The sequence below is a fragment of the Motacilla alba genome, chromosome 2 (genome assembly GCF_015832195.1).
Source record: "Motacilla alba alba isolate MOTALB_02 chromosome 2, Motacilla_alba_V1.0_pri, whole genome shotgun sequence".
Taxonomy (NCBI): Eukaryota; Metazoa; Chordata; class Aves; order Passeriformes; family Motacillidae; genus Motacilla; species Motacilla alba.
Window position 1 is genome coordinate 58,324,135 of NC_052017.1, and position 12,462 is coordinate 58,336,596.

Sequence of the window (12,462 nt, forward strand, 5' to 3'; positions counted from 1 at the left end):
CTGCTGTGCTCTGAGTCCTACATCCCTTAAGCAAGGACATGTGAATGTTAAACTGAATATGAATCTCATGTGCCTACAGGAACTTCCTTGTGCACGACGTAGAAAAGGCAGGTGACCATTGCTACTGAGTCATTTGGTCTTTCCCTGGCTGCCAGCCAGCTGTGGCCTGAGGAGTCTGGAGCAGACACAAAATGCAAATTAGCAATGTAGGGTACAAGTACAGTAGATCAGTTCAGATGCCAAAACTGGTGATACTGTTACAGCTTATGATTTTTGCATTTCAACAGCAGAGCTGAGAGTGGTATAGTAAACTCTAAGATGATCCCTGGGGAAATTAGTTAGTCCAATTCCCCAGGATTCTTTTTATAAAAAGTCACCCTCAGTGCCTATACACTATTAATAGTTATCTGTAACACCAGCAGGGAGATATTTTTTTAATACATGTTTTTTGTTGACTGTGCTGTAATTTCTAGAACAGTTTATTCCACAATGAAAGTAAAAACACAAGCTGCAGTTTTATTAATGCTTTCATTCATGAAAACAAACCATCTCTGCATCACATGTGGCTCTAAGTTAAAATTAAGATCTCAGTATCACAAGCAGAGCAACAACTCAACAGTCAGAAAACAGATAAAGTCATAAAAATGACACCAGTAATTCCAGAGTCTCAAGCAGAATGCCATCTTAGGATAGCAAGCACCACTGGACTTTGTCCAGCATGTCTGTATCTCTCTTGCACTGAGGAGCCCAGCACTGGACACACTGCTCCAAGTGTGGCCTTCCCAGTGCTGAGCTGAGGGGAAGAATCTCCTCCCATGATGTGCTGGCAGCACTTTGCCTGAGGCAGCCCAGGATACCAGTACCAGCGAGGGCACAGTGCTGGCTTATGGCCAGCCTGGTGTCCACCAGGACCCCGAGGTCCTATTCTACCAATCTCCTTTCCTTCTGGTCCCCAACATGTACTGCTGTGTGGGGCTGCTCCTCACCAGGAATGCAGGACTCTGCGTTTCTTCTTGCTGAGCTTGCTGAGGTCCACAGTCTTCCTGAGCCTGTTTCTCCAGCCTGCCAAGGCTGTTCAGGGTGGCAGCACAACTGTCCCGCCACAACATGCCCAAAGTTTGTGTCATCAGCAAACTCGCCGCAGGTGCACTCTGCTTCACCCTCCAGGCCACTAACGTAGAAGCCTCACAGGACTGGACCCAGTATGGACCCCAGGGCACCCTGTTAGTTACTGGCCTCCAACTGGACTCTGTGTCACTGACCACCCTGCTCAGGGCATGGCCACTGAGACAGTTTTCAGCCAGCCTCACTGGCTGCTCCTCCAGCCTCTCACAGAACAGTTTGTCTATGAAAAGCTATTGAGAATCATTATACAAGACTCTCTTAACCTTGTCTGAGATTACTTTTGTGTGTACCTTTGTGAAATGAAACCTTTAGTCACAAGATTGTTTAAAATGCACATTCGCAATTTACCTATTCCCTATCCTCAACATTGTGGAAGTTGAAGCACAGTGTGTAAATTGAGCTTAGAAGGTTAAATAGTGTTGGCTTCTTGAGAAGCTATTATTAACTTCATTATTTATAAATCTCTTTGTTGTAATGTTCTTCAGCTGAAGGTTATTGAACTGTAACTTCCTATCACAGCATCTCTAATTAGGCTAGCTTTTCCCAACACGTTACGAAGCACGGTGAAGAACATGCTCTCTGATCTGCTTCTCCTGTTTTGCACTATGCTGTTACAAATGACTCAGGGGTCTCAGGCCTATAAATGCTTTTTTGAATCAGGACAGAATGTTTGATATTATTCTCGAAATTCCACCTTCTCTTCTCTGATGACAAAGGCTGCTGTCTAACAAAAAAGAGAAGATTTGTCTTCAGAGAGAAATTTCTGTTTTCACCAAGAAAAAAATGAAGAGTCTAGTATGTGTACCCTCTGACTTTCAGCTGAACCTCTCTGAATGTCTTTTGGTTGTTCAGCTCTTACTGTGTGTTTAAAGCTTTTGCTGTAATATATCCCTGACTGGTTTACTTCTCCAATGTATTAGCTGCTTTCTTTGAGTCATTCGATAGCTGCTATTTGTTTAGAGAGGTGAGAAGTCCACTTAAAGATAGGATATGCCTAAAATGCCTTGAGGATACTCTGTGCCTCTGGCTATTTTTATGTCTTGGAGATGACTTCTGTGGTGGTCTTGAACGAGCCTGGTGCCTGGGGGCTCCCGCTATGATTTTGCGTCAACAGATTTTGCCTTAAGAGGAGACTTTTCACCATTAAATCTAAATCTCTCATTGAAATCTCCCATTCTGAAAACTTTGAAATAAAAAGTTTATCATCATCTTGTTACTTTACATGGAAGAACCTGACTGCCTTCACATGTTTGTTTTCTTCACATACTCGAAGTGTCCCTTTCCTGAAATTTCCAGAAGGAGCTATTACACATGTTACTGGATTGGTGGATTTTATTTAATTTAATAAGCAAATAAAATCTAAAGGAGAAAAAAAAAAGACTAAATATATATCCTACTTGGGTAAGTGAAAAGTAGCTCAGGATCTGATTCTGTTAACTCTACTGACAATTGTGCAGCATCTGAAATACACGAAACTACTTCCAAAAAAGTACACTCAAGGTGAATCAAGGTGACCTTTAGTAAGAACAAGTATCTACAGTACAGGGGAGCATGAGCCTTCCTACTCTTGTTAAACCACCAGGGATTGCCACTGTCATCCAGAACACCTGGAGCAGCTAATGAAGTTAAAAAAAAGTATGATTTTCTGCTCTATTTTGAAAGAGAAAGGCAGGCACCTAAAATAATTTCCTCACCCACCTGGTAATTACTTCTATCTTTTAAGGTCCCACACTTACATCTTGTGTGAGGTAGTTTACACCTCTGCAGGACATCACTGGGTGTAACACCTCGTCCATTCAGATGGCATTGAATGGTCGGGGTATGGAAAATTGCTCCCCAGCATGGCTTTTTTCATGATTGGCCTCTCTACCTTTCCCTGAAACAGTCACAGGACAGGTAGATGGCACATAGAGCTACTGTTTTCTGTAGTAACACCAGCTCAAGGAAAAGGCCACTGTTTGCTGGCCAGAGCACGTACGACAGCCCTGACACAGAACCATAACAACAGCAATGCCAGCCAGAAAGCCTGGAAAATGTGCACACTGAGTATGGTGTGCCTTTGAAATAGTATTTACTATTTATTTGTTCCTCAGTCAGGAGGGATGCACATCCGTTTTCTGCTTGTTAGGAGCTGCAAAGCCAGACCAAAGAGCTATCCCTGGGCACAAATTTTAATCTAGATACTGGGAATACAGCTAGGATGATTACCACAAATTTGAATTCACATAAGCTCTCTTGTCTCCCCGCCTGTTACTTGCAGAGCAGCCTTGGCTTGCTAAGACATAGGGAGTACATGTAGGGAGTCTGCAGCCACGGTCCCAGACCCTACAGGTGATTCCAAGTGGGCAGATGCCTACTCCTTGCCTTGCCAGAAGTGATCCTTCACCAGTCCCCTGTGCAAGAGAGCCACCTTTGTCTCAAACAAAATAACCATGTCCAGTCTGTCCACAGAGACCTTCCCTGTGCAAAGCGCAGAACAAAGATTATTTTCAGGAGCTCTGTGTTTTTAGAATTTAAGGGCACAGAAGAACACTGGATAATTTATTCTGATCTTCTTTGTATTGCAAGAATTTCACCTTTGTAACTTGATCTGCAATTGATGTTTTTCTTTTGATTGAAGTAAAGTCTGTTTAGCTGAGGGCTAAACAAAAGGACACTGATCTTTTAACTGAAAATGTCTAAAAGCACAAAATCCACTCATTTTCTTCCTAGCCTGTCCCAGTAATGAATCATCTTGGTATTAAATACTGGCATATAGTTTCCCATATGAATTTATAAGGATCCAGCTTTTATCCATGCATCATCCCCCTGCTTATTTTAAAGGTCTTTTAGATGATACAGTTCTTCTCCCCTCATAAAAAAAAATTACTTATGTGCCTAATCCACTCACCTTCCTTTTAATAATTTAAATAAATTGGAATGTTCAAGTTTCTTATTTTATGGCATTTTCCCCAGGTGTCTAAGATTTACAGGTCTTTAGCCCTTTCCCAGTTTTTCAAAACACCATGAAAAACAGGAATGTGAGAACCCACTGCAGTATTCTAGCGTCAGTCTCACCAGTACTGCATACAGGCACCAAAAATCTTCCAGCTTCTTATTAATACTTCCCAACTTAGATATTCAAAGATGGCATTAACCCTTTTGACTTTATGCTACAATTGGAATTTATGGTTGCTTGTACCCTAAATATTATTCAGTGCCTCATTTTGGGAACCAGAGTCAGTCCCTGCTATTACACGAGCAAGCCTGCATTCATCTTTATTGCAAAATTTTGCATTTGACTATGAAAACGTGCTCCTTCTAATGGTGCCAGCTTACCAAGAAATCCAGTCTTCTCTCATATGCTTGCTTTATCCTCATTATTATCCTGCTCCACCCAAAAAACATTATTAGCCTATTATTATGAGTCCCTATTTATGTTAGATCATTAGTAAAAACATAGGGTTCCTAAACTCTCATAATTCTTAAAGCAATAGTTCAGCTCTCACTTAAACCTGGGAACAATAAAACGCTAAATACATCTCAGTTTTCAACAGTAGAATATCCCTTGTACTTAGAATTCAGGATACTGGAGCCCTGATGGTTAATTACAGTAAAAGGCATGTGTTTTAGAAATGATATCTTTAAAAAAGTTACAAGGACAACACAGCGTTAACTAGTAGCCAGTACTACCATCCTCAAATTTTAAATCAGAAAAAGCCCTTAAAATAAAGATCTGATGAAAAATCATGTATCAGTCAACATACCTAATGTTTTATCTTTTTTCCTGGCTGCTCCTGAAAGAGTCTGATTCCAAATCAAACTCCTCAGTTGAGATGTAACCTGAGCAGACCTTGCAAGCAAAGGGTGGGTTTAACTGTACGCAGGGTGCTCAGTGAGGTGCAGGGGTCTCTCTGGAGCAGCTGGATGCGTTTTCCATCACCTTGCATTTTACTTTCAAGGTGACGTAACAGTAAATGTCTCTGGTCTGGGGATGATCGCCCTCTTTTCTGCTCGTGGCAGTAGGGCACAAGCCATACAGCCCCTGGGTGACAGCACATGGGAATAGCTGCTTCCAGGAGGGCTCAGCCTTCAGTTCAGAGGCAGCACTCCATGGGGTGAAGTACTGTCTTAGTAGCTGAAGTTCACAACCACATTTAATGACCACAGGGCTGGGAAATAAGCCCAAACATTTAGTGTCAAGCTTGGACTTGGGTAAAACTAGAGAGAGCATGAATTCTTCAACACGTTCCCACCCCCAACTCCTCAGATTGCATTTCAGCATGTATGTGAAGAAAATGTGAATGTCCTCTACCATTTTTCAGATGAGCTCTCACTGGCCTACATACAATTAATCCTAGGGAAGTGAACTGCTTGCACAAAAAAGGGACTAAACCCTTAGGAAATTTGATGAACTAAAGAATAAACAAAATATCTGTAAGACTTGATTTTCAAGGGCATGAATCATCCACAGCTTACACTTGAGAATATTAAGCAGGTCTGAAAATTGGGACAAACGCTCTGTTTCTGCTGTTAAGTTGCTGCCTCAGCTTCCTTGGCCTTTACATCACCCTATAGCATCACAATACTTTAGAAGTGGTTTTTACACTGGCACACTGAGAGTTCATTCAAATTGTTAAAGTACCTTTAGGGAAAATTGATTTGTTAGCTCTAAACTTTAACGTAAAACATTAAACCAAAAGAAAGGCTGGTTTTTATCCCCAGAGTAGCTAGTTTGTCATCTGGTTAGACATGTCAGAAAACAATTCTGGTGGGTAAGGCTATCTGCTGGTGTGAACTGGCTAAGCTGGGCTAGCAGGGCAGAGTTTGGCCCAATCTTGTCTCAGTGTTAAGTGACATAATGCTTTCTGTGCTCTACCCAGCCAGCCCTCCACATCATATATACTGAACATGATACCTGCATATCTGCTGGAGAGATTTTTCCTGTGAACTTTCCTAAGGAGACAAGAATGCAAAACATGCTCTACCCCAAGAAAAGCTGCACTTACGCGATCCTCTTCTTCTCTGACATCTGGCATGGTGCTGATGCAGAGGCTGACAGCAGTGATGGCAACAAAAGAGATTGAAATACAAGCAAAGATCTTTCCTGGGATCCCTGAGTGGGGGTTCTCCACCATATCCCTGAGCTTTCGCATGCACAAACTCAGTCGGCTGCTGTCCTGGAAGGCACATTGCGTAGCTTCATTAAATACCATCTCCCTTTCAAACAGCCTGGCCTCAGCTGCCTCTTCCTCTTTCTGTCGCAATCTCTTTTTACAGCACCACTCCAGGTGGTCCTCTTCTATCCCCCAGTACACAAGCTCCTCCTGGAACGAAAGAGCACACATCTCCCTGAGAAGCCTCAGCTTCCCAGCTGTCAGGAATGTCATGATCGTTCTGAAGGCACTAGGATTACGGTCAAAAAAAAATTCATTGCAGCTAACATCATAATCATCGCAGATGTCCATGATCTCATCATAATTGTTGCAAGATTTTAGCTTCCCAAGCCTGGTCAAGGGGCAGTTCTCCAAGGTGGTCCAGGGAATTTTGTACTTAATACCACCTACGTTAATGATCACAAACCTGGACCGGTCATCCAAGCGGGCTAAGCAGCACAGGTCTTCTCCAGGGTGCAGAAGTTTGGCCTTTTTGTAGAAGAATCCTTTCTTGGTTTGTACTTCACACAGGTTTTCCAAGTTGTTGAAGGAGCGGGAGCTGAAGTCAGGATCTGCATTCCCAGTGAGCAATGCCATTTCGTGGTACATCTGTTGAGTCCATAGGGAGGTTGAGGCTACTCCAACAAAAGCATCTGGAGCTTGACCAGAATGTCTATCTGCAAAATAGAATTTTAAAATTATAAGAAAAGTGGGGCACTCTTAAATGATAGCAATCCTATCCTCTCCTTCCTGAGAAACTCTTCTCTATGGCATACCTTCTTCCCCCATTATTTTAGGACTATCTTTGCTTGATGTTTGCTTGAGGAAAAAACTTACACTACAATCAAGTCAGAAGCCCTGCTGTTACTTCTAGAGGGTTTAGTTAGTGACTGAATGGAAACAAAACCGGTGTATTACCCTTTTTAGAAATTTCTAGAGGTTCAAGCTATATCCTGGACATCAATGCATACTAGAAGAGAAATCTAATAATGTGGATAAATGGCAATTTACAGTTCAGCAACTTAATTTAAAAAAGTTGCAAATGTTTTTTCAGTTATTTTGGCTCATCTATATTATGTTCCTATTGCAAAAATCCTATAGGGTCAGGATAAAATGGATACTTCCAGTACAGTCAGAAACATGATGGCAAAAATGTGGGTAATTCTCAACCTAAATTCACCAAGCCTAGGTAGCAATAGCAATGTGGGAGCTGTTGTGGGAGCTGAGAGCATGCTGGATCTGAGCTGAAACCAGAGCTTGCCTGGGAGCCTGTAACTGCTGGAAGCTCTGCTGTGGGCTTGGCTGCAGCTGTGGACAGGTTTCCAAGCAGCCTGTCAGGAGCTCTGAAACAGGAGCTCAAACTCAGAATGAAGCCGAGCTGGAAGTGACTCGGTTGCTGCTCTCACTTCTGGATAGTGCAGAACACAACCGGTCACATTTAGAAGGAATTATGTATCATTCCAGGATTTAATTTGTGCCTCCTGCTTATCCTTCCTTTACCACATCACAATCCACATTGATTCCTTACTTTCTCTAAAGCCCATCACATGCATTCTTCAAAGCTGTCTCTCTAAAGCAATACTGGGATGTCTTGAAATGCTACCATGTAATCGCATTTGTGAATCACCCAAAACTTCCAGAATTGCTCAGATATGAAGTAGGAAATAAGAAGTCAGTGTAGGATGACTGGGTCTCCACACAAAGACACGGGCTGAGAAAGGATGCAGTGATGGGGAACAATTTTAAGCAGAGGATGGAGAAACCCAGAAAGAACTGACTAGTGAAGGATAAACGGACATTTTTGATGACAGAATGGTAATTGTGAGGCAGTAAATCCATAATTTATAAGCAACATTCTCCAATTCCCTCTGAATCTCATGCCTCAACCGGGAGAGAACAACAAACAAAGGGGTGCTAGGAAAAACTGGAGAGCATACACATTCAAACACATTCCCAGAGGAGCAACTTCCTTTATCTTTAATCAGCTCACCAACTCTTAGCTCATTAGACTTAGTCAAAATGATCTCTGACAGAGAGTAGTGAATACTTTTAGTCACAGCCCTGAATCACCCTCTAAACATTCTTACCAACCACTCTCAAACAACAACACTGCAGTGACAGTGATACTTTTGCTCCAAAATTTCTACGAGGATCCAGTCCCTGAATTTCAGAACAACTCTTCTATCAGATATTTGTAAAAAGCCAGAGAATGGTTGCTTTATGTGCAAAAAGCTACAGCCATCCAAAGATACTTTTCAGCACCGTGAAAATTTCAGAAGAGCTAATGATGCCAAAATCTCTACAATTTCATTTCGGGGGAGAGAAATAAATGTTTAAACATCCGTTTCTACAGGGCAACATGAGCAACAGAGAAGAGCTCCTTCATCTGGCCAAGGGCCAGTAAAGGGCAACATGCACACTAAGGAGTGGGTGCTTTTACAGCACAGGCTTGAGTGCAGCTGGGATTGCAAATACCATTACTGTCACAGTGAGAGCGCACTGTCAGCACAGCATATGCTTTAAGGATTTGGTCTCTTGTTGCTTTCTCTTGGAAAGATAAAATATTCACTGTCGCTACTGAGGGCTCTGCACTTTTGTTTTCATGCCTCACTTGTTCCACAAGTCAACATACTAAAAGGGGTTTACATTGTTTTGACATCAAGGCCAGCATTTATTTTTTTCTCTCCCCCATGTAGCAGGTTGTTGCATAAAGGGACCAGATAGATTTCACAGAACTGCTCTGAATCTAATCTTACATGTACCTCTTCCTCCATCTAAGCCGCAACTAACTCAATGTGAAAATTGGTAAGCATGTTGTTTGCTACAAAATCTATGAATTATAGAGGGTTAGTATTTTATTTTATAAAATATAAAATAAATGGATATAAAATGTGGATATAAAATGATGTTGCTTAAATCTAAAGCTTAAGAACACAGCTTTTTTTTTATAATCATCAGTGGAAAAATAGAAAGTGAGAGAGAAGTAGTTACAAATTAAAGTTGCCTATGATTTAACAGGTTGATTCTGGACAGTGCAGGCAGCACCAGATGCTGAAGTTCAGTAACTAAAATAAATTTTCTGACATCGCAGTTCAACATCCCAGAATCCATAATAGCTGGCAGCATTAGTTTTGGAAATCTCATATTTATTCTCAGATTAAAAGATAAGCATGTGAGGACAGTTGTATTTATTATTCTCCTTGGTACTTCCACCTTGTGATCTGATTGCCCAAGACTGGGCTCAGATGTCAGAGGAACAGCTTGTGGTGCCATTTTAACTGTCCTACAGAAAACCAAAATACTGTGGGCTCCCAATTTGGCATCTATCCTGAGAAGTAAAACAAGCCTGGAAGGTCTGCTTCTGATCTTATGTGCATGGAATGTATCATGAATTTCACTAAATATTAAAGGGTGTTTCAAAATTATGTAGGTCTTAAAATACTCTCTGCATGCCAGGGTTTTCTAATGTATGCACATGCCTGCAGTAAAGCATCCCATTGAAGATTAATATTAAAAGCCAATACTTCCAGAAATGCTACTACATTGTCATCCAGTTGGCATTTCTACTATTTAATCTGACACATGGGTGTATGAAAGACTATTAAAACACAGTCTGGAATAAGTTGCCCATCACAGCGATGAAGGACAGAATTTGACTCTATATTTGTTGTTCATAATTTTGAAGTGCTGTGGGAGAAATGCTGTATGAATATTTCAGTTTGAGGATCATATACAGGGTGGGTCATACATTGTGTGGATTCTTTTTTTTTTTTTTTTTTGAAGTATTTTTATTCACTAATTGTACCAATTGAAGTACAATTTTTATTCAGTAAGAAGTACTTTCTTTGGCCATCTGTGTATGCACATGTATATGTCTACATACACACATAAGTTCAGCCACATTTTGTCAGCAGCAAACAGCTGAGATATTCACAATACAGGTATTTCTCATCAAACATTTTAAAGATTTACACGATGTCAGAAGCACACAACTGCCTCATATTATTCTTTTTGCTGAATTATTTCCTCAGTGGAGAAAGGGCAGTTTCCCTGTTTACTGCCTTTTCACTTCGCCTGCTCCCAGAACTTCTCTTCACACCAGCATTCCTCATTATCCCATTCTATCAGTATCACTGCATCTAAGTCATATGTTCCCCTGGTCTCAAGTTACCTTGGGTAAGAATGAAAAGTGGGGCAAATCATCCCTACCAAGAGGCTGAGTAGCTTGGCAAGGAGAACTTGACAACAGTGATGAAAGGGAGGTAGTGTGGAGCAAAGACTGCAGGGTGTCATGGCAGGAGAGACCTCATGAGGAAGGGTGGCCACATAAAGCCTCTGCACATAAATGAAGGTACAGGAAAGTGTCATGGGCAGAGCACTCACACCTTTTCTGAGAAACCAGCCCGAGCAGGTGGGTCTGAAGGGCCTGTAGACAAACGAAGGCGGCCAGGGGGGAAAACTCGAGAATTCAGAGGTCTTTGTGCAGTTGCACAGAAGAAAACTTTTACTCAAGGGTGATCAAACACTGAAAAAGAATGCTGAGAGGTGGTGGAGGCTCTATCTTTGGGGATATTCAAAACCCATCTGGACACAGTCCCAAGTAACCTGTTCTAGCTTATGTCACTTTGAGCAGTGGCAGACAAATCAGATGAACTCTGGAGGTCCCTTTCTACTTGAACTACTCTGTGATTTTGGGAACAGTCTCTTTTTAACTGCTGCTGTAAAATTACAAAGTATTGAAAGTTTACATTTGGGCTACAATAGCAAGAGGAAGCTGTGAGACCTTTTAGTAATTAATGTTTTAAGATTTCCTTTGATTTTGACAGAGAGCAGGTAATTGTGTCATAATTTAAAGCCACAAACAGGAAACATATATTAGGGTGACCACAAGATATTTTCTCTCAATTCCAATGAGAGTTGGGTCAGTGAATCTGTTCTGCAGTGCTCAGCCATTTCTAGTCAAGGATGTGCTGAAATCTGGCATTGCTGCCTGGGACCAAAGCAGTTCCCACTTCCTACCGTGACGTGATTTATAAATCACAGCACACACAATCACTTTAATACTAAACCTCACACATGCAATTGACCTCCCATTTGTTGATATAACAGTTAATAGTGTGGATGAGGAGGCTTAGGAGATCCATGTTACTCTTGTACTTATTACAATCCAGTAGAACTTGGACTCCCAATAATAAATCCTAGCCAGTCACTGTGGAAACATGGAGAGGAGAGCACCTGCCCATGAGGCTTACAAAATGCAAAACAGATGGGGTGCGATAAATACACATATTTAAAAACAAAACAAAACAAACCCAACAAAACAAAACTGAAAAGGGGACTGGGAGGATATGGTAAAACAGATGCAGCTAAGCCTAGTGGGCAGACCCTATGGGATTTGGGGAATTAGCTTCTGAGTTTGTCCACACTGAACATGAATATGGCTCCCTACATACTCATTATCACAGAATCGTAGAATCATTTATGTTGGAAAAGACCCTTAGGGGATCCCTGAGTCCAACCATTACCCTGACACTGCCAAGTCCACCACTAAACCATGTCCCAGAGTGCCATATCTATGGTCTTCTAAATACCTCCAGGAATGGTGACTCACACTTCCCTGGGCAGCCTGTTCCAATGCCTGACCCCCTTATCAGCAAAGAAACGCTTCCTTAATATCCAATCTAAACCTGCCCTGGCACAACTTGAGACTGTTTCATTCTGTCCTGTCTCTTGGTATTTGGGAGAAGAGACTGAACTGCACCTCTCTACAGCCTCCTTTCAGGGGAACTGTAACTGGGACACAGTCAAATGTTACATATTTCTGTATTCATTGCCAGTAAACTCTAATATCCCCAAGCTCCTAAGCCCCTGCTTAGGGAAGGCAATAGCTCAAGAGGTTGAAAAGGTACTAGAATTTTGAACAGCCCTTCATTTTGTCTGTTTCTTCATCAGGAAGCCGTGACACCACCTTACCCATCTAACAGAGAAAGAAGGGTTTCTTCTATAGGTATAGAGCACAATAGCCAAGATAGTCTTCTCCAGAGAGTCTTCTGGGGGTCTTGAGGAGGATGCTGCATTAGTCAGTCCAAGAAGCCCAGGAGACTCATGCTGTAATGAAGGCTGCAAAATTCAGCATGTGAAGCTGGACATTGTTTCATACTCTGAGTGCACATTTTCCTTAATATTTTCATTAATTCAATGG

At 41.7% G+C, this 12,462-nt stretch overlaps 1 protein-coding gene across 3 annotated transcripts in view; it reads right to left on the reverse strand.

Annotated features, from left to right (window-relative positions):
- The window catches only part of KCNG2 (potassium voltage-gated channel modifier subfamily G member 2), a 53,180-nt gene that overhangs the window by 16,629 nt on the left and 24,089 nt on the right, over positions 1–12,462 (reverse strand). For all 3 annotated transcript variants that reach the window (XM_038163486.1, XM_038163493.1, XM_038163476.1), the window contains exon 2: positions 6,114–6,937. In XM_038163486.1, the coding sequence (XP_038019414.1) occupies positions 6,114–6,869 (756 nt within the window). In that variant the 5' untranslated portion in view covers positions 6,870–6,937. The remainder of the gene's footprint in view (positions 1–6,113; positions 6,938–12,462) is intronic.